Here is a 26,015-nt window from a genome sequence, read left to right on the forward strand (position 1 = left end):
AGGCAGTCAAAATCTTGAGGTGGCTCCCCTACAAATTATTTCAGAGTCTGAGTGCCTGCCCTGCCAGCGAAGGAGGCAAAGGTGGCAAGCGGGCAGCACGCTGGGGGGGGGGGAGGGAGTGCAAAGGGAAGGGAAAGGAGGGGTGGGCCTTCACCAGATGGGTTGGAGGGAGGGGGAGGCGCTGCAGAGGGGGGCAGGGCTGCCAGAGCTGCAGGGAGATCGAGGGCCACCAGAGCAATGGTGGTGGAGAGAGTGGGGGCCTCCCCATCTGAGAGTTTTGTGGCCTCTCCATTTGAAATTTTCTGGCTACGAGCCTTCCTGGAGCCCCTAAAGGCATGGGGGTCCATAGGCCAGTGCCTTCTTGGCTTGTTAATCCAGCTCTGCTGGCAGGAAAACATATAATGGCAACCCTAATTACAGCTGCCGTCCCACCAAACATGTCCAACATTGATGACATGCCAACTATAATAACTACCTCAAATGACTGTGCTGTATAGAGATTTGGTGAGTGAGTGAGTGCGTAGGCGACCAGTTAGGAGGATAAAAATACCCGGGTGCACTTCTTTAGGCGTCGTTTTTAAAGCCCCTACATAAATGAGATGTGTTTTTAAAGGTGACCAGCAGGTGTCACTCCATACAATGCTAAGAGCAGTGTTTGCCCGAAGCATGTAGGCAGCCACTTACGCTCATTTTATGTTTGTAAATTGTGCTTGGCTGCTGGGATTTTTACAGGGGAGTAGGAGAAAAAAGAGCCTGATTTGCTGCAAATGCCAGAAAGAGCTAGGAGGCGTCTCAGATGGGGAGCTTTCTTTATCAGGGAAGCCCAGCCAGCATTTGCGTCGTTCCCAATCTCTCCGCCGTTTTCCTCTCGGTGTGTTCTTTCCCTAGTTGCTCGCGTGAGGGATAAGGAGGCCAGAGGAGGAGCTGCTGCCATCTCCGCCGCTGCCGTAAGGATCAAGCCTCTAGCTGTGCGCGGCTGGCTGGCTGGCTGGCTGGCCTAAGGGAGGAATCCATGGCTACTCCACCGCCTCGGCTTCTGCAGTGCAGCGTGAAGCTGCTTTTCCTCAGCGAGGAACAGCTCCTGGAGGGGCTGCATCTCTCCAACCCCAGTCAGAAAGCTTTCCAGCTGGAGGTGCTGCCGCGAGAGGAGGTCGCCGATATGACTGTGACAGACGGTAAGAGTACAGAAGCTGGCGCGGGGGGGGGGGGGGGGCAGGTTCGGACTGTGGGTCGTCAGTTGGGTTTGGGAGGATGCCTCGGGCTGCGGGGGAGAGAAGGCTTGTTGCCAAAAGTTATTGGCTCATATTGTGTGTGTGTGCTTTGTGAGAAGTGTTTTCATTTTGTAATTTATTCTTTCTTGGCTGATACTTCGCGACCCGTCTTGGCGTTCCCTGTGGAAGAAAAGATGGGGTCATCGGTTTTAAATAAAGTTGGGGAGGGTTTCTCCCCCCCCCCCCCCTTTCTCAAAAGCTCTCTTGCCGGGCTACCTCCCCGTCCTCTCATGACTTGTGCACATGTGCCTGTAGGCGATTGAGTTTTTTTCACACGTAAGGAACATCCTGCTCTGAAGATTTCAGTGTACACACATTTATGTTATACTCGTGCATAGTCGCATGAGTTTGCATGCACATTGGCTGTTTTTTCGTCGGGGGCGTGTGTGCTACATAGTACACAGTTCCTTACAGAGCAAAAACCTGAGTGTGCAACAACCACTGTAAACCGGAAGGTCCTGACTTCTATGCAGTACGGTGAAATTTTCTAAAATTAGAGGTGTCAAAGCTCAAGTTAATGTACAAAGCACACAGCCTGTCCAGGAATCCTTTCCTTTGTAATGGTTGGTCACTGGGGTTGAAAGGCGGCACATGTTCAAAATTTATAGGTAATACCAATTATATGTGGTACCATATTTCACAATTAAGGGAGTGTGTTTTGGAACTTTTGATCCCGGATGTTTCTGCCATGGCAATACATAAACTCTTTTTTTCCACATGGGTAGACTGCTTGAATGAGCTGATAAAAACCAGTGACTAATTAAAGCTTCTAATCAGTCCTTGCTCTTTTCTCTATTACATGTGTTTCAGCACAAGCCTCAGCTTGTGAACTCTGCTCTAGAACTTAATCTCTGTGAGTTTTAGTTCTGACAAAAGAATGATCTCCATCTGAGCTTTGAGGTGCTGTGTAAAACAGCTTGTCTGTTGTATTTGAGGCTTGGATTTGTATTGATGTCATGCAGCTGCTTGCTTACATATCATTTTTAAATATGTGCATGTGCTACATAATATGTAGGCACTATAGTTGAACAAGCAGAACAGTAGCATCAGTGTTTGGATAAATGTGGCTTGCTTGATTTCCCACTTATTGGTGGGGTAGCCCTCATTTTGCCTAATGAGTGAGAAGGGGAGGGCAAGAACAGGGAAGGCAATGTAGTCTGTTATAGGTCAGTTGAGGTATGTTGCAGGTTGAATTATCCACTTAGGATAGTGCCTTGATCTCTTAGTCAGCTGGTTGTCTGCCAGGGAACTATGGTGGTAGACCAGGGTGTAAACTGCTCCTCTGTGGGGTTTCTTAAAACGTACAGTCCAGGAAAAGGCTACCTTATGTTTTTGTGTCTTGCTATGTTTCTTTGCTGTGGACTTCTGTCAGTTGCCAGCTGATGGAGCAAATGAGTGTTAGCAGGCCCCAAGATGGAAATAATAAAATATAAGTTCTTACTCTGTGAGCTCGTAGCCATTGATTAGGGATCACAGTGGGGGGGTGTGTGTCCCAAAATCAGTCTTATGGGGTCTTCAGAGTTTGGAGACACAGATCATGTGACTGGCAACCTCTACATCACAAACTATGGCTGCAGCTGTTGTAGGCCACTCTTCCTTCCTGTTTCACATAGCAGGCAGGCTTCTCTTGTTATCACCATCATTGAGTATCTCCACGCTTAAGCTCCAAGTATTCTGTTTGCAAGTTTTCGTGGTGTGTGGTCTTGTCAATGCATTCTGCTTGGGCATAATGCTAGACAGAAGAAATTGCTTCTTTAAATGTATATTGAACTTCCAAAATGCTTTAAAATATTTTGTGCCATTATTTATCCTGTTAAAATAGTACAGAAATGTGAACAGATGTTCAGAACATTTTCAGGAGGAAGGAGGTATATTAGATTTAAAATAGCTGATCTTGAGACCTGTATTCTTGACTATTACCATTCCTGGCTGATAAAAGCTGCCAAAAGGGGAATGGCTGAATGGGTAAGGGGAGTGGTAAATGCTTCCTTGAGTGCAGGAATTTTGCTGCTCATGCTCAAGGAGGAACTTTTGAAAAAACCATCCCTGAGCCTTAATATGTTGGACAAGTTCTGGCCAGCCTCCAGTCTTCCATTCTTGGGCAAGATGCTTGAGTAGGTTGTTGTCTCTCAGCACCAAGGGGTCTCAGAAGGCACTGATTTTTCTGGATCTATTTCAGTCTGCCTTCAGATGAGAATTTGGAACAGAGACTGCTTGAGTCACCTTGGTTGATTACCGCTATTGAAAACTAGACAGAATTAATGTGACCCTGCTAGATCTCTCAGTAGCCTTCGAAAATATCTGCTTTAATATCCTACTGATACTATATACTACCACTGTCTTGAGCTTGCAGATAATGAATGATGATAATGATGATTTGTTTAATGGAAGTAAATATTTATTATGATGTCAGAGCCAGCCTTTTGCCCTGTAATCATAGGTGTCATGGGATTTTTAAAATCATACAAATTGGGTCTTTGCTTTAACAATACATCAATGGATGAGATGTTGATTCCTCTTAAGGGAACATCACGTGGATGGTAAAAGCCACAAGATCTGTAAGTCTGGAATTGAAATATCCTTCAGAAATGCTAATTTGGTCACTTTAGGTATCTTTGGCAAAGCACATTTTGGCTCTTTACCAAGGGACCCTTTTATTTGCATTTGTGGGTCATTTTACATTCACTCCCCCCTCCAGCTTCCCTGAGCTGCACTGGATGCTGCCTCTGATGCTTTTTATCTCTTCTCCATGCAAAGTTTTTATGAATAAATAATTTTCACTTTTTTTTAAGAAATAAATATTTTGTAGGAAGCCAGATAATGAACCTAGAATGCAACTGGAATGTGTCTTAATATCTGTGCCTATAAAAATCCCTACATTGCAGGGCTGGGGGGGAAGGCCCATCCTTTCAAACCCTCCTTCTAACTATATGGCCCGTCCACTGGAGGGCCCCCAATCTTCCCCCTTTGCTCACCGCCACTTTGAGCAAGTAGTAGCATTGCTGCTGGTCTTTTCACTTTTTTCTCCCCTCTTCCCTAATACAGTGTGCAAAACAAAGGGTGGGAGGGGGGAGTCTTATAGCTGGCTTTTCAAGTGCCCAAGTTCAGTTTTTACATTTTTATTTTCAATATAAAGGAAAAGGAATGGTGCAGGGGTACAGAAGCAAAAAGATGGGAAAACTTGGTGAAAATACAAAACAGAAAAAGAGAAGCAGTAAATATAGTTGTTACAGTTCTACCTTTCAAACCTAATACTAAATTTTTTCTACCTGCAAGTCTTAAATTTTAATCCAATCCAACCAATATATCTTACAGTCTTATTATCTTATAAACATTTTTGACTGATTATTACTTATGATATGATACTAAACTATTCATCTTTAATACCCACAAATAAGGAGAGCCCAGAAGTCAACCACAAAATAAAATCCACTAGCTAGTTTTAACCATATTGAAGATAAGTACTAACTTTAACAATACTAACAATAATCATAAGCAGAGAAGATGAATATAATCTCTTATCCTTGGTACTATCTTAATTATTTCCAACCAAAAAAGAAATGGCAATAAAAATAACACAAGACCAAAATAAAAGCTAGCAAATACTTTTTCTGTTTCAGTATCAACAGAGTCTATTTCTAAAAGAATAACCAAGAGCAGAACTTTAAAATTTTCAGATACCTGTGTTGTCTACCTCATTATAAATTGACCCAAATTAATCATTTATCTAGATTAAATACTTAAATATTTAACTTTATTAAACTTTTTTGGAAACTATATCTATTAAAATCATACATTCTCTATAACCGGCTCCCTGTTAAATTGCTCCGTTTAACTTTATAAAAAGAGTGAAGAATTTCTAAGGAAGAGAAAAATGGCCTATACAATCTATAAATGAAAATAACAGACAGCAGAGAAAAATCAAAGTCTCATTTGCAATTTCAAAGCTACATGTCTCTAGAAGTCTTGTTTGCCATTTTCAATCTGTTTCACAGCCACACACCAGTTCCCTTTTATTAATTCCATGATAATGAGTTACAAGAAAGAGCATCAGTTTATAATCCCTTCTTTTTAAAAGTTTTCCAGGACTTGATCTTAAAGTAGCCAGCCTTTTCTCTCTTTAGAATATGCATCTGTTATATTAAAAGAAGTGAAGTCTCCACACTGTCATTTCCTCCTGCAAAAATTATAATCAAGCTTGATTTCTGCCTCCTTTTTGTAACTATGCACAATGTCTCCATTTTGATTTTTTCCGACTTCTTTCCCACTGGATATTTATCCACCTCTCTCATCTCTGTAGACATCACTGGGATCCCTTCTTCGCTCCACTCGAGTAGATTTTCAATTTCGCTGTGTTTTAAAATAAAGATTTCCACCTTGTCCTGTATTAACTCTGCTAGCAAACTGATTGCTTACTTTAGGGAGGATATGGTATCCATAATATCTTTTTTATAAAATGCTTCAAGTTGAATTGCCATCTTCTCTGCAGTATAACTCCGTCTAATAGTCAAAGTTAAAAACCAACAAAGTCCCAGATAATCTATCTTTCCCAATCTCCTCCAGCCATGGCCTTTCCTCTTATATTCCAGTTGTGATCATTTCAAACCCATTCAGTGTCAAAAAAATTTCTCTTAAAAATATTTCAAACTTTTTAATCAGACCGTATTAAAATTGAAAAATGTTCTCATTTTAGCTTGTTTAGTTGTAAGCCAAATCCATTCAAATGTCCATATTCAATCCATTCAAATGTCCATATTCAATCCCATTTAAGTTATTACAAATTGTTAAGTTTGTTCTTTGTCTTTTTGAAGCATCCTGCAGGGGAAGAAAAAAAAGGGGGGGGAATCTCCTCTTCTTCCCTGTTTTTTGAACAGTCCAAATGGGCATTAACACAGAAGATCCATTAATTGGTAGAAATATAAGAAAATACTTACTTTTACGATAGCATTTCAGTGCTTAAGGTAGAAGTAGGATAAAGTAGAAGCTTGTTAAAGAAAGCAATCAGGCATTCATCTCTTACTGCCATCATGGCGACTGTGACAGTGGATCATCGGGGGCAAACAGGAGGAACAGGGACCAGCCACCACCATTTCGCAGACTCCTGTCAAGCCCCTTGCCATTGGAATACCCCTTGAGGGTCTCCCGGGAGGTGCCACAGCTGTGGCACCCCTCCTACCATCCAGTTCGGGGGGGCTGCTAAGAGTGAGCTCCACGAGCCCCACTGAGTTTGAGACGCCACAGCCAGGAAGTTCCCAAGTGCCCAAGTTCAGTTCAAGAGGTCTCTGTCTTTCTGAGAGAGGGACACATAAAAAAGGGGAGGGGGAAAGGAGCTGCTGTGACTGCCCAAGCAAAGGGGGATTAGCTTGTGGAACTCAAGGCAGCTTACAGTGCTGAGAGCCCAGGGCCACCAAATCGGGTGACCCCCCACAGCCCCTCCAAACAACCAATCCTGCTGTGAGTCCCACCAAACATGAAATCCTGGCTATGGCCCTTGTTTGATCCCTTCCACCCTGCATCTTATGTAAGTTAGAGATGTCAAAGAGAGATGTATGCAAAGGAGAGGTAAGGCCATCATAAAAATATTCCTTTATTAAAACAGGTTTACACATCTGATTAAGGTTTATTCCATGGATATTCATGTGTTAGGTGGATCTGTAATTGGTTGACAGATCACACCCAAAGAGTACTTGTGAATGGTTTCTCATCCTCTTGGAGAGGAGTGACAAGTGGAGTGCCTCAAGGATCTGTGCTGGGACCTGTTTTGTTCAACATTCTTATAAATGATTTGGATGAAGGAATAGAGGGAATGCTTATTAAATTTGCAGATGATATTAAATTTTGAGATATTGCATATACAGCAGAAGAAAGAGACAGGATATAGGATGATCTTGACAGGCTGGAAAACTGGCCTAAATCAAATAAAATGCATTTTAACAGGGAAAAATGTAAAGTTCTGCGTTTAAGTAGGAAAAATCAAATGCATAATTATAGGGTGGGGGAGATTTGTCTGTGCGAAGAGGATCTAGGGATCTTTGTGGACCATGTATACTCTGAACATGAGTCAGCTGGGTGATTTAGTAGCAATTTTGGGCTGTATCAACTGAAGTATAGTGTCCAGATCACACAAAGTGAAGGTATCACTTTACTCTGCTCTGGTTAAACCTCACCTAGAATATTGTGTTCAGTTTAAGAAAGATACAGACAAGCTGGATTGTGTCCAGAGGAAGGCAATGAAGATGGTGAGAGGGGCCTGGAGACCAGTTCCTATGAGGAAAGGTTGAAGGATCTGGGTATTTTTAGCCTACAGAGGAGACAGCTGAGAGGTGATATGATCACCATCTTCAGGTACTTTAAGGACTGTCATTTAGGGGATGGTGCAGTATTGTTTTCTGTTGCCCCAGAAGGTCAGATCAGAACCAATGGGTTGAAACTAAATCAAAAGAGCTTTCAACTAGGGAGTTAGAGTGGTTCCTCAGTGGAGTAGGGTTCCTTGTGAGGTGGTGGGCTCTGCTTTTGCGGTTTTCAGTGAAAGGCTAAATGGCCATCTGACAGCAATGCTGATTCTTTGAACTTAGATGGATAATGAGAAGGAAGGCAGGAAGGGTTGCATCAGTGTTTAGTTCTCATAGCCTTTTCTTACATGCCCAGGGAAATGCTATTTGCCACTATGGGGACAGGCAGCAGTTTTTCTCTAGGCCAGTTTGGGCAGGGATCCTAAAGGGTTTTGTTGTTGTTATTTTTTTTAACCATCTTCTGGGCATGGAGGAGGTGTCACTGGGGGGGTGTGAGGAGAGAGATATTTGTGAATTTCCTGTATTGTGCAGGAGGCTGGACTAGACGATCCTGAAGGTATATTCCAACTCTATGATTCTATGGTAGGGTGACCATAATGTCTGAAGGCCAGCCAGGGACACGTTGGGGGGGGGAGGTAGGTGCGCGCGCGCGCGAAGTGTGCGCGCCGCCGGAAACAGGAAGTGACGTCACTTCCGGTGATGTCACGCCACCACCGGAAACAGGAAGTGACATCACTTCCTGTGACATCATTTCCCCGCGTCACCTGCCGGAAATGGGAAGTGACATCACTTCCTGTGACATCATTTCCCCCAAATGACATCATTTCCCCCAAATGCCACTGCCGGAAACAGGAAGTGACTTCACAGCACTTCCTGTGACATCCCCAAAAATCCCCCAAATATCACCGCCGGAAACAATTTTGTTCTGAAATCCTGTATATACTTCATCAGTATATGGGATAAGGCACTTTCTCAACTGTGCTGCATAATGCAGCCTATTTATTTTGTCCTGTTTGCTCTGTTGGCTCTATCTGCGCCACCTTCATCACTTTCGGGGTGTGGATCCCCCAGTGGGGTGGTCTCCCGACTCCCTCCGCCGGCTGTTTCTGATAGCCCTGCGCCCCCTCTTTCATTTGATATGTGTGTGCCACCCTCCCGCCGGGAGATGCCGCAAAATGAGCCCCCTTGAGGCTTATGGCGGCAGGGCTCGGGGGAAGCGAGCTAGACTGCTGTTCTTTTGAGGGGTTATAGAGTGTTTCGAGCCCGTCCCTGTGGCATCGGTCCCATCGTTGTGGGGCCCAGGGGGCCGGCGCAGCGGCACGCCGAAGGGACGCTCCCTCCCTCACTCCCCGCCTTCCCCGCCGGCGCCTGCGGCCCACCGCCTCCGGGGCTGGCTAAACCGGGACCTTTAATGGTCCCGGTATAGGCAGCCCGGGAGGCGGGATTGGGTGGCCAGAACCGGGACATTCCCGGGCTCCCGGGACGGTCTGGCCACCCTATGGGGAAAAACTGGATATGGAGTCATTAAACATAAGTTGTTATTTTGATAACAGAGTTCTAGAGCACAAGGAAAGATAAATGAAAATGAGGAAGATGATTATAAAATAATTGATTATAGATAATGGTCAATCTTTATGGATACCACAAAGAAGGAGAGCTCACCATCTCACAAGTAACCTTATTCCACTGAGGAACCACTCTAACTACAGAACCACTCTTAACTATTCCACTGAGGAACCACTACAGTCATGGGCATTCTGTGAAGGAAGGCTTTGTTAAAAGCTTATGTGCTCTTTAAACTTATTTTGGGGCTGATGTCCTTCACTATATTCTAGCACCTCACCATACAAACCATCAGTTGAATTTATGCATAGCTATATTTGTTTTCAGAATAGTAAAGCTTCCCATTTAACAGCACTACACAAAACTCTGCAAAAACTGTTTGAGCTGTGATTGGAGTGGAATAGGAAAAATGAATGTGCTCCATTGGTCCAGAATCATTAGACCAGCATAGGGAAACCAAGTAGTGAAACCTCCCAACCCCTAGCTGCCTACTGGTTCATCTGAAGGAAAAAAATGGGAGGGAAGGTGCCATTTCTAATTATAAAATGCCTAGTCCCACCTTCCCCCAAACATCCCGTGGGTTGGCAGCCAAGGGTTGGCTACTCTAGCTCAGGCAGCCAGTGTGGTGTAATAGAATATTGGGAAGGAATGGGGAGACCCAGGTTCAAACTCCTAGTCATTTAGGAAGCAGTAACCTATTTCACAGGTTTGCAAAGATGAAATGAAACAGTATAATTTATTTATTTCCTTAAATTTCTATCCCGCCCTCTTTGCAAGTGGACTCAGAGCAGCTAACAGGCATTTATATTTACAATTTAAAATCAATAAAATACAGTTACAATTAAAACCATTCTGTGGTGCTGTGCCACTTCAATTTAGGCAGGTTTTTCTTTCCTGATAGTGATCATATGGTATCGTAACTCTATAATGATGTGGAGTGGCAGTCTTCTCCCGGTTAGATATTGAAGGCCTTTCGGAACAGTTCAGTTTTACAGGCCCTGCGGAATGTAGAGAGATCCCGCAAGGACCCTTATGGCCTCTGGGAGAGCATTCCACATTTCTGGTGCTGCCACTGAGAAGGCCCTAGCCCGTGTGGAGCATAGTTTGGCCTCCTTTGGTCCGGGGATAGACAGTAGATTTTGTGTCCCTGAACACAGTGCTCTCTGTGGAACATGTGGAGAAAGGCGGTTCCATAGATAGGCAGGCTCCTGACCATGAAGGGCTTTAAAGGTCAATACCAACACCTTGAAATGCACTTGGAACACAATAGGTAGCCAGTGCAGCTCTTTCAGCCCAGGCTAAATGTGCTTCCATTGAGGGAGCACCATTAACAGCCGTGCCACAGTGTTCTGCACTAACTGTAGTTTCTGAGTCAGAGTCAAGGGTAGCCCCAAGTAGAGAGCATTACAATGATCTATTCTTGAGGTGACCGTAGCATGGATCACCATTGCTAAGTCGTCATGTTCCGGGAAAGGGGCCAACTGCCCCACAATTAATAATGTATACCATCTTGACTTTCCTGAAGAAAGGGTGGATTTAGATAGGCTAGGCTAGTATGTCCAGTTCTGTGGCTGCTGCCAATACCTTTGATTAAACCAGTGTCTTCAAATGTGCTTTCTGGGAATGGTTTCCACATCTGTGAGTCTTCCAAAAAACTCCTCTGTGTCTGCCACAAAACTCCCATTTGTTTGTAGAGATTGTGTGGTGTGCAACCAGGAGGTTTGATTGTTTTAATGTATTGATTTTATTGGTCGTAATGTAACAATTTTAACGGTTTGACTGTTGTAATCCACCCTGAGCCTGTTCAAGGGGAAGGGTAGAATATAATAAATAAATGTTTTTAGAGATCGTGAGGCACAGTCACAACATCTGGCACCTTTAGCCACATTATTTCTGAGTATAATACATGCTGTTTGCTTATAAGGTTAACGTTCATTTGCTGCATGTCTAATTTAGCAACAGCTTCTGGTGGTTGGGATGGCATCTTGTATATGTGTGCGCCATCAAGTCATAAGCAACTCATAGCACCCCCAGGGCCCCTGAAAGGCATCTAACACACCTGAAATGTAATGCTGTATGGCAGTATGTTCAAAGGTGCCCTCTAGACAGGACTGGTTTGCCCACTAAGCAAATGAGGCATTTGCCTAGGGTGCTGAATTCGGCCTTCCCTCCCTCCCCTTAGGCAATTCCCTCCTTTGCCTGCATTCCCCAGCCTCCCTCTCCCTCCTCTTAATAACTATCTTAAAATACAACATGGAAATAAATTAAGGTACCATTGTGACTAGATTCTGACTGGCGTTGCTGTAGTGCTAAGAAAGAAATTCCATTTTTGTCATTTGAAAAAGGCTTGAAGTATTACTCAGACTTTCTATTTTTTGACCTTCAGAGCAACTAATCTATTTTATGATGCCAGATGAACTTGTATGGGCAGGGAACAAACTGACATGTTGAGCTTTCCACAGGCTCACTCAGAAATTCTGACAGGCAGTTTATTTTATTTAGTAACCCTATCTGGAAAAAGTGACAGGAGATGTGTTTATATTGTCAACTATCAACCAGTTTTTCTCCATTTATCCAGATAACAGAAGTATGAAGCATGTGCAGGTGGCTTTTGGATAGATTCTGACTGCACCAGTTATGGGCACAGTATGATTTCAAGTTAATGACACACTAGAAGACTTTTTTTCTTTTGTGTGTGTGCTCTAGATTTGTTTTACCCTAACAAATTGCTAGAGCATTCAGGGAAACCATAGAGTTTTCTTGGAAATGCCTAGAGCAGTCGGCACATGGCATCACCAGAGCGATGACTTCACTTGACATCTTCACACCATGCGCACATTGCACACGCGAAAAAAGTCCCTGCCGGAGGCCAAGGGGGACTTGGCAACCCTACTGCTTCTGTCATTTAGGGGAGTTAACCTAAGGTTGCCAGGTCTGTGTTGGAAAATACCTGGAGCCCTGGGGGATGGGGGGTGTAAATCCAGGAGAAGGTGGGATTTGGGAAGGGGAGAGGCCTGCACATGGTCCAATGCCATAGAGTCCATGCTTCTAAGCAGCCATTTTCTCTGGGGCATCTGATCTCTGCTAGCTGGAGATCAGTTGTTAAAGTGGGAGATCTCCAGTCCCCACCTAGAGGCTGACAACTCTAAGTTAACCCCCATTTGTTTAAGATTTCAGGTTTTTCTGAGAACTTGGGGGTTTTCTAAGGTTTGTAGAAAGATCTGTCCATAGATGGGACCTAGGGTTGCCAAGTCCAATTCAAGAAATATCTGGGGACTTTGGGGGTGGAGCCAGGAGACATCAGGGCGGAGCCAGGAACAGGGGTGTGACAAGCATAATTGAACTCCAAGGGAGTTCTGGCCATCACATTTAAAGGAACCGCACACCTTTTTAAATGTCTTCCTTCCATAGGAAATCATGAAGGATAGGGGCACCTTCTTTTGGGGCTCATAGAATGGGACCCCCTGGCCCAATCGTTTTGAAACTTGGGAGATACTTTGGGGAGAGTCACTAGATACGATACTGAAAATTTGGTGCCTCTACCTCAAAAAACAGCTCCCCCAGAGCCCCCGAAACCTCCAGATCAATTCCCCATTATACCCTATGGGAATCAATCTCCACATAGAGAATAATGCTCAGCAGACATGAGAGTATGCAAGGACTACAAGTCCCAGCATGCACCTTGCGAAGGGAAGCCGGACTGGGGCGAATAGCAGGCCGGCGGTGGGTGGGTCTTTGTGAGCCAGAGGAAGGGAGAAGCCTGAAGCCAGGCACGGAAAGAGACACGATGCCGTTCCACCCCACCCCCCACCCCCTCTATCAGATTTTTAGATAGCGGGGGATTAGGCTGCTAATTCAGGGGTCCCCCGGCAGGGCGGGGGGGGGGTTGGGAAGCCTAATGGGACCAGGTAGAAAACATATTGATGGTTCCTCTTGGTAGTTAAATATATTTACAGAGCTAGAGATCTTGCAGATAATTGTTTCTAAGTAAACAACCACTATCTAGACAAACTTTCAGTAAAGGGGTAGAAAGTTTTCATTGAGTCATGAGCTGAGAAAGCAAAGTTATGCATAACTGGTTCCTCAGGATTCTTGTATTAAGATTTTTTATTATATGTGAACTTCAGCATTTAGTGCCAATAAAAACATATGGTAAGAGCACAAGTCTTTTAATAACGTATTCTGTGACTGCAAATTATTCTTGTGGTTATAAAAATTGTTGCATTGCTGTTGTATGCATACGTCTACCATTTCAGTATATTTATTAAACATTTATTTACTAATGCTCTTGTTTCATATCTTACCAGGTAACATATTTTAAACAGAATTCTAGATGTTTTCAAATTGCAACAATACAGAATTTATATTTACATAATATTTATATATTATGTTTTCAAGCTTCTTTGCCAAACCTGCTTTATGCTAATCTTTTTTTGTGTCCTCTCTGCTTGGAAGCAGCCTTACATTTTATTTTTCAGTGTAAAGTGTAGCTCTAACAGAGTTGGCAAACCTGTTTTTCATTTCAAGCAGGGGTTGACATTCAGAATATAGAGTAGAGTAGTTCAGGAGTCCCCAGGCTTTCTGAAGCTTCAGCCATTTTTGGAATTCTGACATAGCATGGTGGATAAAGCCACAAAACAATGGCCACAAAAGAGCTGCTGCAGAAGGTAAAGACAGCTATAAAATGGCTACTGCAGCTTATCACCAATCATACAATGATTATTCTTGTGCTGAGTTACCAATTGCTACCAAAGCAACCTTTAAAAAAATCTATACAACCAGTAAAATCTCCAGTAGCCAATTGAAGGCCCCACCTGGCCCACCTACTTTCTAAAAACATTTGGCAGGCATCACTGAGCGTCATGATGTTCATGGGCACCATGTTGGGGACTTCTGCATTAGTTCCTGGGGTAGTAAACTGTTATCTGTGACAGATTCAGATGGGCAATCATGTTGGTCTGATGCAGCAGAACAAAGTTGGAGTCCAGCGGTACCTTTAAGACCAACAAAATTTTATTCAAGGCATGAGCTTTTGTGTGTAAGCACACTTCATACTGCTTCATACTGCAATTGCAAACTCCTATGATCTTTCTTATATAAAATCTTCTGTACATTCTTCTGTAGAATAATCCCTGCTCATACCACAGAAAATTGTGTGTGGGAAGGGTTCTAGTCTAGGCTTCCCAAATGTGCTAGTTAGGCTTCCCAATCCCCAGGTTCCAGCGAAGGATCCCCCGGTTTTACAGGCTTCCCCCCGCCCCCAACCAGCTGGCCGGCAGGGGAAGCCCCACCCCCACAGCCACCATGCAGCTCTAGACCTTGAGCAGGTTTAGAAACCTGCAAACAGGTCCATTGCAAAGTGTGTGTGTGTGCGCGCGCCTTTAAAGTTGAGCAGGAAGTACTTCATGGGAAGGGTTATCAACACAGTCCCTCGGTTTGTTTTGCTTTCCTTTCAGAGCAACTAAGAGTGTGTTTGTGTGAGAGAGAGAGAGAGAGAGAGAGAGAGAGAGAGAGAGAGAGAGAGAGAGAGAGAGAGAGAGAGAGAGCAGCGTAGTCCCTATTCTTTTCAGATGTCGTGGAGGAACCAGACATAGTAAGAGTGTGTGAGAAAGAGAGGGTTGCCATTCCCCAGGTTTGGAGGCCCTCCCCCCCTTTAGGGTCATCAGAAAGCAGCGGGGGGGGGGAGGGAAATTTCTATTGGGCAAATATTCCCTATGGAAACGATTCCCATAGGGAATAAAGGGGAATTGATCCGCAGGTATCAAGGGCTCTGGGAGGGCTGTTTTTTGAGGTAGAGGCACTAAATTTTCAGTATAGCATCTAGTGCCTCTCCCCAAAATACCCCCCCCCCAAGTTTCAAAATGATTGGACTAGGGGGTCCAATTCTATGAGCCCCAAAAGAAGGTGCCCCTATCCTTCATTATTTCCTATGGAAGGAAGGCATTTAAAAAGGTGTGCTATCCCTTTAAATGTGATGGCCAGAACTCCCTTGGAGTTCAGTTATGCTTGTCACAGTTATGCTTCTGGCTCTGCCCTCCAAATGTCTCCTGGCTCCACCTCCAAAGTCCCCAGATATTTCTGGAATTGGACTTGGCAACCCTAGTGCTAGTTGTTCTGTTGTAGGGCTTCTTGTCGGGGGGTGGGGTTTGTATGGAATCATATCATCCTCAAGGATGAGTTTTGTAAAGGCATTGGAAGTAAATATGGCACTTGACAGGGTTGTTGTGATAAAATGGAGATGGAGAGAATGTTGTAAGCCATGTTGCCATCCACAGATCAATAAACTGAAGCTAAGGAAATGTTGGTAAGTTGCCATGATCCAGTCAAAGTTAATAGTAAGTAGCCGTTGCTTCCGCTGGAACATGCAACACAATCTTATGCATATTTATTAGAAGTAAATCCTACTGAGTATGATGATGCCTTAATCATCATAAGTAAGGCTGTGCAGATGACACTCGTAATGTTTAAAGGAAAAATACTATTTAATCGTTTTAAACGAGAGGAGTGAACTGTTTATGGGAGCCTAGCAACAACCTCAGTTGGAGCTCATTTCCCCCTTACTGCAGTTACAGGTAAGATCTGACTTTGCAACATGACTTTGCACAGGTTTTTAGCCATAGTTTCATTTTAGTAGGGGTACTGTCTAATTTGTCATCCCTACTGTTCTTTTTACAGAATTCAGTGTTGCTTCTCTCTGATGTAAATAAAACTCACAAGTCTTTGTTTTTATGCAATTTTGTTTCTTCACATCAGATTTTCCACATAAATAGTATGTATTTTTTCATGATTGTTTGTGCATCAATACCTATAAATTGTGTGTGCATGTAAATGATATAAAAGAAGCCATCAACAATTATGAGTAGTCTGAAACTGTTCACCATCCAGAGTTGCCAGACTCCAGGTGGGTTAAAGAGACAAGGCAGAGCCTCCGTGTGTTAAACGTCCAAGCTCTATCTATTACAGGTTAATAAGCTTTTGATATTCTTACATAAAACCATTCATACATTGAACATAAACTTGGATAATTAACAACCAAACAGAGAACAACTGCCATGCAGAATAGGCAGCCCAACTCCCAAAATTCCACAGGTAAAGTTCAAGTAGCAATACAATCACTTGTTACTTTTGTAAGGGGGAACGTCTTCTGTTCAAGCCGCTGCAGATTGAAATCCAGAGTCCAACAGATGACAAGAAGCAGGGCTTTTTTTGAGCAGGAATGCAGTTCCGGCTGGCTTGGCATCAGGGGGTGTGACCTAATATGCAAATAAGTTCCTGCTGGACTTATTCTAAAAAAAGCCTTTTGTGAAACAATGGTGATGTCAGGGTGTGGCCTAATATGCAAATAAGTTCCTGCTGGGCTTTTTATACAAAAAAAGCCCTGACAAGAAGCCACTAAATGAGCATCTCTGGATATTAGAACCTCGTTTTCACAAAAAGCTTCGTCCAAGCTGTTTAATCACATAGCTTTACATTTAAACTACAATTTCTATTCCTTACCATGGGACCCACTAGAAAACATACCTTCAACATTCACAAGAAATTCACAAGTAATAGAGCTTGGACATTTATTTATTTGATTTATATTCCCATAATAGGCTCAGGGCGGCTAATAATCACTAAAACATGACATAGAAACAAAAAATGTAAACAATCAAGGCATTACTATATCATAATCATACTATATCGATACAGTCGACCATCAGCTGCTAGCCCACCGCCTTGCCGACGCAAGGTTTCAGGGACTAGCCTTACAGTGGCTTCCTCTTCCCTATGCGGTTTTGGACAAAGGGTGTCAATTGGGGGAGAGTCGTCCTAGAGACACCCGCTTAACTGTGGTGTGCCTCAGAGGGTGGTTCTATCCCCAATGTTGTTTAACATCTACATGCGACTCTTTCCCAGATTGTCCGGAGGTATGGACTGGGTTGCCATCAGTACGCTGATGACACCCAGCTCTATCTACTGATGGATGGCTGACCTGATGATGTCCCAGAAAGCCTGGATCAGGCACTGAAAGCCATGGCTGGTTGGCTTAAGCTGAGCCAACTGAAGCTGAACCCGACAAATACAGAGGTCCTTTGTCTGAGTCTCTGAGACCTGGGCAGGGAAATCCCCCTACCAACTTTTGACGGGGTGCCACTTACAATGGAGCCCAAGATCAGAAGCTTGGGGGTGCTATTGGAGGCCTCCCAGACAGTAGCAACTGCGAAATCTGCCTTCTTTCATCTTAGGTGGGCAAAACAGTTGGTTCCTTTCCTTGGCCATTGACGACCCAGCAATTGTGATTCATGCAACGGTCACCTCGAGATTGGGCTGCTGTAATGCCCTCTACCTGGGGCTGCCTTTGTCGTGAACCAGGAAACTTCAGCTAGTGTAGAATGCGGCTGCTAGGCTGCTATTGGGGGGGGACCAAGTGGGAGCACATACAGCCAATGCTGCAGGAACTGCATTGGCTACCAATAGTGTACTGGATTCATTGCAAGGTGCTGGTTATTACCTTTAAAGCCCTATGAGGATCCATTTACCTGAGGGACCGTCTGTCCCCACATGTTCCCCAAAGAGTACTAAGATCTGGATCTCAACATCTCCTAGTGATCCCCGGGCTGAAAGAGGCAAGACTGTTGACCACCAGGGATCAGACTTTTTCAGTGACAGCCCCCTCCTGGTAGAATCAATTGCTGGAAGAGGTTAGGGCCTTGTGGGACCTCACTCAGTTCCGCAAGGACTGGAAGACCGCTCTCTTCCAGCAAGTCTTCAGTTGACTGTAGGAGAATTCTAGAACAACTGTCGTCTTGAGAATGAGTAACATCTGATTTGTTAGCACCAATTGTAGATTGTTTTAGCTTGTACTGTTTAATGGTTTTATTGATTTTATGATTGCAATCATAGTATACTATGATTTGATGTAAGCCGCCCTGAGCCCGCCTTGGCTGGGAGGGCAGGGTATAAATCAAATTAAACATAAACATAAATTACTTGTTCCCAGGAACAGAAAGTGCAACTGACTTGCGTTGATCCAAGTTTGTAAAATTTGTACTGAGGCTCCAGGATAAATTGTTGAGAAAAGGCTGATGAAGGACCGGAACTGTGAAACTGTGAGGAATCCCGGGCAAATGGTCCCTTACTCTCTTGGAAAAAACCTTTGCTGGAAATTGGAGGACTCCACCCAAGTCTCTGGACATAAGCTGAAACAACAGGAAGGCTTTTTCCTCTGAGGAACTATATATAGCAACCTTTGTACAGTAGACTGTTTGGGGGAGTGAACAGAACTCTAGTTGTGATTGTTGAATTATGAATTATGAGTGGTTATCAGTAATAGTGATGTTCGTTGTTATGCATGATTTTTGATAAATGTAGTTTGCATATACACTATTTGTGTACAGGTGTTATTGTTATCCAGTGATTTTTGTCTAAATATTTCACTTACATTGGAACCTGTTGATATTTATCCCTGGAGAAAATGGCTGCTTTGAAGGGTGGAATTTATGGCATTGTACCATGCTGAGGTCCCTCCCCAAATCCTACACTCTTTTGGATCCATCACCAAAGTCTCCAGGTTTCCGGCTCAACATTAGGAAGAACTTCCTGACCTTTAGAGTGATTCCTCAGTGGAACAGGCTTCCTCAGGAGGTGGTGGGCTCTCCTTCCTTGGAGGTTTTTAAACAGAGGCTAGATGGCCATCTGACAGCGATGAAGATCCTGTGAATTTGGGGTAGGTATTTGTAGGTTTCCTGCATTTGCAAGGGGTTGGACTAGATGACCCTGGAGGTATCTTCCAACTCTGTGATTCTATGATTCTATGAAAGAATGTAGTTTTATGGCATATATTTTAACAAGAATGAAATGAGTCTAAATTGTGAAGCAGTGTTTTGCTTGTGTACCTGTGAAATTACCACTAAATGTTATCAAAAGAGCTGTGACCTTGAACTGGATGCTGTTCAGAGGGGGGGTTTTTACATTGGCATCGACATTGGCAGTGTGCCTGATGGATTATTCACTAAGCATTCTAAGTCAGAGCAGTATCTTTAGCTCTATTTCTTTATTTTTATTGCCTGATGGAAATGGAGATTTTTCTTAATTAACAAAGCATATATATTTAATATTTACTGTCTCCTAATTACTGTAGCTCGACACTCCTTGAGTGCAGTTGAATGCATAAAGGGGGCAGGCTGATTGCAAACTTTATTTCCTAAGTGCTTTGTGCTGATTTCAGGGTACAAACAGCTATCTTCTCGGCATCAAAAATATATATTTTTTACTATGTTCTGTTTTCCCTTTTAAAGTCAGTGAATTCTTAATCAGCTGGTCTGTTGGGATTGTTAGGCACTATCTTAGCTCCAGTTGAAACAAGAGTGGACAGCGGAGTGATATTGTATTACATGACCCAGACTGTTAATCTGTCTTCTTTCACAGGGAAGAGGGAGAGGAAGAATTGAACAGGGATTGTCTCAGATAAATGTTATGGTTACTAAAGCTCTAGTGAATTGATGATGGAGTCTCCATCCTTGCTGCATCTGTGGGCACTATTGGAATTTTGAGAACAGGTAATGGGTACCACCACAAAAAAGTTGCCTTGGGGAGTGCAGCTTGCAACCAAATGGCTGTCCTGGAGACAGAGGTCAATTCCAAACACTGAGAGGTTCCAAATCAAACATCATCCTACACAGGGCTATTTTTGTTGGAATTTTGCATATTAGGCCATATCCCCTGATGTCACCATTGTTTTGCACAGGGCTTTTTGTAGTAAAACCCCAGCAGGAACTCATTTGCATATTAGGTCACACCTGCTGACACCAAGCCAGCCAGAACTGCATTCCTGTGCATTCCTGCTTTAAAAACAAACAAACAAACAAAAAACCCCTCTGATCCTATAATGGGTTGCTCAGTTGTTTCTGAGCAAACCCAAAAGTGCACTCTCCTGGTTCTTCCTACTCCAATTACATGAAGTAAAGCCAGGATTGGCTCTTTGCTTAGGAAAGGAGTATGTGGGTACCAGAAAACACATTGGTCATTATAGTACCACTGGCCACTACATCTAGGGTTGCTACACTGCAGGCAGGGGGGGGGGCTGTGGGGGCAGTGCCCCCTGACATCCTGGCAGGGCCCCCCGACATCCAGGGGGCCTCCAGCACACAGTCTGCTCTTTTCATTTTCTTTTTCCAATAGCTGAGCCGGCGAAGCATCATCAGTGGTAGCCAGAGCCAGGAGAGCTGAGCAGGGCATAGTTCATTGTGGCAGCAAAAGCAACAGGTAGAGAGGAGGGAGGCAGAGGAAGCCATATGGAACGGACTGGGGATGGATGGAGCTGCTGGCTGCAAAGTGCAAGAGTGGAAGAGATGGAGTGGAAGGAAACATCCCCACTAGCACACAAGGTGCAGTCTCTTCTTCACTCCAAATTTTTAGGGCTGGCTGCCTCAATCTGGCCACATTCAGAGTCTCCAGCTTTTGCCCCTACCCCAGAAAGCTTTTGAGAAGCAGCAAGCCCTGCAGTGAATGGGAAATGGTGCCCCCTGACTTTTTAAAAATGCTGGCTATGGCCCTGCTACACTGGCATCACAGCGCAGGTGATGCTGCCCCTCCACTTCTCACCAGCTATTTGGAGAAAAGCAGTGGAGGGACCAAAGGAAAAGTTGAATACCCACTGAAAATGGGTGTGGCAATTCTGTGTTGGGAGTTTCTTGATTTAATGTACTGTTTTTTAAAAGCTTGCTTCCCCCATGATATATACATGACTGTATACATCAAAGAGCCAGTTTGGTGTAGTGGTTAAGTGCGCAGACTCTTATCTGGGAGAACCGGGTTTGATTCCCCGCTCCTCCACTTGCAGCTGCTGTAATGACCTTAGGTTAGCCATAGTTCTTGTAGAAGTTGTCCTTGAAAGGGCAGCTGCTGTGAGAGCTCTCACAGGGTATCTGTTATGGGGGAAGGAGATAAAGGAGATTATGGCTGTGGTCACACTCCCCATTAAATCCATCCCTAACCCTTCGCTATTATACCCCGCAGCTTTTTTACAACAAATTTCCTGATCAGACATCCCTCCATCCTTAGGTTCTAAGTAGCATTGGTCCCGTCATTGGATGATCAGAGGTCTCAACTGGACCTCATTTTTTGAGATGGCATTCCATACTCGCGCAAGCGCAGTACCATGGGATATTGTGCTTGGCTTAAAAAAAAAATGCCAGAAAAGGTGGGCGATCTGACACCCCCCTCCCCATTGAAACACCCGGACAGGGAGGGGGAGCCCAGGAGTTCTCGCCTGGTGGGGAGATGGCAAAGGTGGGTCATCTTCCTCTCCTCCCCCCCATTTAAATGGGACAGGGTTAAAGCCAGAATGGGCATCAAACAATGTAGACTGTTACAAAAAATGAACACCCCGCCAGGGTATTTAAATGGGGGGGGAGCACGGGAACTCTTTGCCGTCTCTCTGCCTGGTGGGGAGAAGGCAAAGGTGGCTGATCTGACTTTTCCTCACATTTAAACACCCCACCTGGGTGTTTAAAGGGGGGGGTGGGAAGCCCGGGAACTGCCTTTGCCATCTCCCTGCCTGGCAGGGAGACAGCAAAGGTGGGCGATCTGCCTCCCCCCCCCCCATTTAGGAAAGGTCCCCTGTGCAAGCACCAGTCATTTTCGACTCTGGCATGATGCTGCTTTCACAAAGTTTTCATGGCAGACCTTTTACGGGGTGATTGCCATTGCCTTCCCTGGTCATTACACTCCCCGCCCCCCCCCCCCCAGCAAGCTGGGTACATATTTTACCAACCTCGGAAGGTTGAGTCAACAATTGCTGGCGCAATGATATCATTTGGAGTGGGCTCTCGCAGGGAAGTGGATGTGCGCTTGCGACGAGTCGGCTACAATAGAGCGTTCAAACATAGAAAGTACGCGTGGGAGTCGTTGGAAGCATTCTTATTCCAGATTTAGCGTATCAGTCGTGGCAGTTCGGGACATGAACGAGCCAATGACCATTGCCAGATGCTGATGTTTGGACAACCGCATAAAATCCAACGTTCATCTGGCTTTCATCCATGCCCATCTCGTCAGTTTATGTGCTTCTGACCTCGGCCTACAAGCCACTCTGAGACTGATTCAGAGAGAAGGGTGGGGTATAAATCTGCAGTTTTCTTCTTTTTTACGTGAGCCCTCAAGAAGTCGTTTCTGCCTTCCCCCACAGGCCTGTATAGGAGATTTAGGTCTTGTTTTCTCTGTGTGTTGGTTGTAGTTTCCCAGTGTGTATTAGTGTTCTTCATCTCCCAGCTGGAAGCAATACTTTTATTGTTACTGAAGTTACCAGAGTCTCCCGTGTGCTGGTTATTGAGAAGGACTGAAGGGTAATTTGATAGGTACGCTTACCATAATCTACCGTGCCTCAGAGAGTGCTATACCTTCTATTTAGAATCAAGCTGACAAAATAGAATGGATCCTGGATGGTGTCAAAACACATGCACATTTCTCTCAGGACATTTCAGCCTCAAAACGCAGAAGAAGGCAGCCATTTTTTATTAGTAATGGGGAAAGCATGGAAAGATAGTTGTGTCTCTAATGGATTCTTGCTGCTGCAGAATAAACAAAGAAACCTCTCTCTTGGTTGGGGGGGGGGGGGAGAGATACTGTCCTTCAGCCTTTTCCCTGAATGTGAGAAGCTGGCTTATATGGAAGATAACTTATTTTGTTAGTTTTTGAACTTAATATGTAGTCAAAGAAAAGGCTCCAACTCTTCCCCCAGTATAAACTTCCTTGCCCAAAGCTGGTTTAGGTAGCAATCAGATATACAGTTGCTTGAGAGTGACTCCTATTTAGTATAGAAGAATTTGCTTCTGGTTAAACATACATAGATTTTACCTAGAGATGCCAGCCTTCAGGTGGGACTTGGGGATCCCCCGAAATTAACAGCTCATCTCTAGACTACAAAGAACAGTTCCCCTGGAGAAAATGGATGCTGTGGAGGGTGGACTTTGTGGTATTGTATCCCATTGAGATCTGTGTCCTCCCCAGGTTCCATCTCCAAATCTCCAGGAGTCTCCCAACCTGGATCTGGCAACCCTACCATCCCCCACCAGTAGCCGGGTGGGATCTGGCAACCCTAATTGTACTATTAGTGATAAATGAAAAATAGTCAGCACATGCTCTCAATCATTTTATTACCAGAGCTTCTGGGAAAATGTGACCCCGCACAAAATGAAAGGTATGGGGACTCCCGAAAGTCTCTTTTCTGAAACTTAATCTGGTTTGAACAAGTTGTATGTAGATAACCTGTGTCTTTGATTTCTGCATGTGGCCCAAGGCCTCCTTGTTTTGTGTTACTTTGAAAACATGGAAAATTAGCTGTAGAGTTACATTTCTGATGTTTTGGATCAAAACAAGACCTGCAGGGTTTATATCCTACTGTGCCTCATAAACTTTTCTCTTCTGACTAGTGTATTGAGCTGTGGGTTTTAGGAAAGGGTGTGTGTGATGCAAAGCACCTCTGATTCCTTCCAAGGGTTAATGTGAATAGTAACAGGCTTATTCCATCTATCAGGTGTTGCTAATTGAGCCTCTTTAGCTATATGGCCCTTATCATCTTCAAGACCAGAGTTAGGAATGTGATAATTAGCTCCTCATGAGAAATTGTGGCTCACAGGATGGGAGGAGAGAATCAGGAGTGATGAGATAATTTTCTAGAAGGTTCCAATAAGAATGTGTCCTGATTGGATTATCATCATCATCATCAGATGCCAGTTGGCAAAAATAATCTATAATTGTACTAAGAGCCAGAAAAATGAAAACTAGCTTGGATTCTGATGGACTGAAGGCCTGAGCTATGCAATGGACAGCAACATAGAGGATGCTTAGGCTATGTCCTTTGGCCTTGGAACTTTAAGATTGTGACATCTAATGCAGGTTTCAAATGTGTTAGATAAGCTAGTTTTTTTGTTTGCTTTTGCTGTATGGTTTTAGAGAGGTGTGTTTCCTTGAGATAAAACTATTTCTGACAATTATTCAAATAAACTTCATATATTTTTACAAGGATTGTTTTGTTGTGTACACTAGCTCTGGGAACTCATGGGGTCCAGGCTTGGACTCCTTAACAAGGTATGTGGCATGATTTCTCTCCTACATTGGATATTCCTTGTTGTGAGCACAGTGGCAAAAGGACAGGTTGTGTGAGGTTAACACCTACATAGGGATGTGTTTCCCTTTTTTTGTACAATGAGAGAACAGTTTCTAGAATATCTGCTGAATGTCATTGTCTTTTGCAGTTTTGTTAGAGGAGGATAGGACCAAAGCCAGATTTAGTTGGCTCTTCTTACTGCTGGTTCTGGCTTTGACTGTTGTTGACCACCTTGCCCTCTGCACCCCACCAGCACCTGTGTATACCAGCCACTGCTGCTATGAACAGCTTTTCCTGACCTCTTTCTCCTTTACTGTAATGCCCTTCTCACATCTTCTGACAGCATATTATTTTATATACCATTTGTTAACCCATAAAGAAGAAACAAGTAGCAAAGTAAGCATCCTGCATCAAACTTTTAAACCCACCTGCTTTTTAAGTATACAGTTGTGCTAGGTATTGAATTCCATAGAGTTGCAAGCTCAGGATATCTGTGATATTATTTAGATTTTTGTTTGCCAGAAATAACAGATTTCTTATTCATAATTAATAATTATGAGACGATTAAATTAAAAATTCTGTTATAGTCAGCCTGAACGAACACTTCTCAAGAACATATGTGGTTCCTTTCTACAGGGCGGAAGGGGGGAGTGCACCTGGATGATATTACAGACTCTCTACAGCCACATTCTATTATGTTAAACCTTCCTAAAATAAGAAAAAGAACTCAGGCCCTACCATTTCTGTGCATATGGTAATGACCTTCAGTCTTGAGCCAGATGGAGCCTCAGGCTCAAAGGATTTTGGCATTTTCCTTTTCAGAGCTGCTTTTGGAGAAGGGAGAAATGCTGCTTATTATTCAGGGAGGTTGTGCATTCATGCTAGGATCAGCAGATACAGCTGTCACTGTATCACCTTATGGCTACACTTTTTGCCCTCCTATAATGGTTTCTTTTATAGCAGCTACTTCCTTATCCAAAGCCGCTATGTTTGTGCACAAAGGATAGTCATTCTTCCATATCCAACTATAGATCCACGTTCAATTTAAATGGGGGTAATTAATGCCAATAGGTAGAAATTTGTCAGTAATGGGAGTACAGCCCCCGTACCTGCCTACAAAATTCATAGCAGGTGAGTTCAAAAGTTGATAGAAATCTTATACAATACCCAACTGTGCTGGGTGAAGAAGCAACAGATGACTTTCCATCTAAATGTGGTAGTAAATCTTGACAGTCTCCTCATTCCCTCAACTGGTTGCAACCTGATTCTATCTGGCTGCTCTCAGTAAAGTGAGAGTGAAAGAAAAGCCTTGACCTCCTTTACTCTAGTCCTAAAATACACAAACCTCTGTAGGCATAATAACTGTTGTGTTTGTATTTCTGTAGTATTTGAAACCAAAATTGTAACAGATCTTGAATCTTCTGTGTGGCAGGGAAAAAACCTGCCAGGGGATTTGATGGCATCAGTACAATACATTAGCATCATAAAATGATGTCAAGATAATTTATGTTGCTCTTGCATTTCTGCTCCTGGTAAATTAGTTGATATTCGGGTAACAGAGTTATGTGATAAGTTTTTGCATTTAACTATAACAGTTCTTTCCTATAGAATAGTGTGTTTGGTGGGTTAAATTGATCATTCTTGTAAAGAAACATACAAGCAATCTGATGAATTACTTTTACAGGTCTCATTTGATATGCTCATCTGTAGCTGTCACATTTTATTTTTCTTTGGTGCAATGATGCATCCCACAGTTTATTATGATGTGTAATTATTTAGGTAAGCTGAGAAAAAGAACCT

The 26,015-nt window shown here is 43.7% G+C and overlaps 1 protein-coding gene across 6 annotated transcripts in view; it reads left to right on the forward strand.

The window, feature by feature from the left end:
- Positions 1-622: 622 nt before the first annotated feature.
- The window catches only part of LOC132570576 (histone-arginine methyltransferase CARM1-like), a 98,354-nt gene continuing 72,961 nt past the window's right edge, over positions 623-26,015 (forward strand). For 2 of the 6 annotated variants that reach the window (XM_060237398.1, XM_060237399.1), the window contains exon 1: positions 704-1,175. In XM_060237398.1, the coding sequence (XP_060093381.1) occupies positions 1,013-1,175 (163 nt within the window). In that variant the 5' untranslated portion in view covers positions 704-1,012. Of the gene's footprint in view, positions 1,176-26,015 lie in introns of all 6 variants that reach the window. The other 4 variants (XM_060237395.1, XM_060237394.1, XM_060237393.1 and 1 more) reach the window with 3 other exon arrangements.

The sequence above is a fragment of the Heteronotia binoei genome, chromosome 4 (genome assembly GCF_032191835.1).
Source record: "Heteronotia binoei isolate CCM8104 ecotype False Entrance Well chromosome 4, APGP_CSIRO_Hbin_v1, whole genome shotgun sequence".
Classification (NCBI taxonomy): Eukaryota; Metazoa; Chordata; class Lepidosauria; order Squamata; family Gekkonidae; genus Heteronotia; species Heteronotia binoei.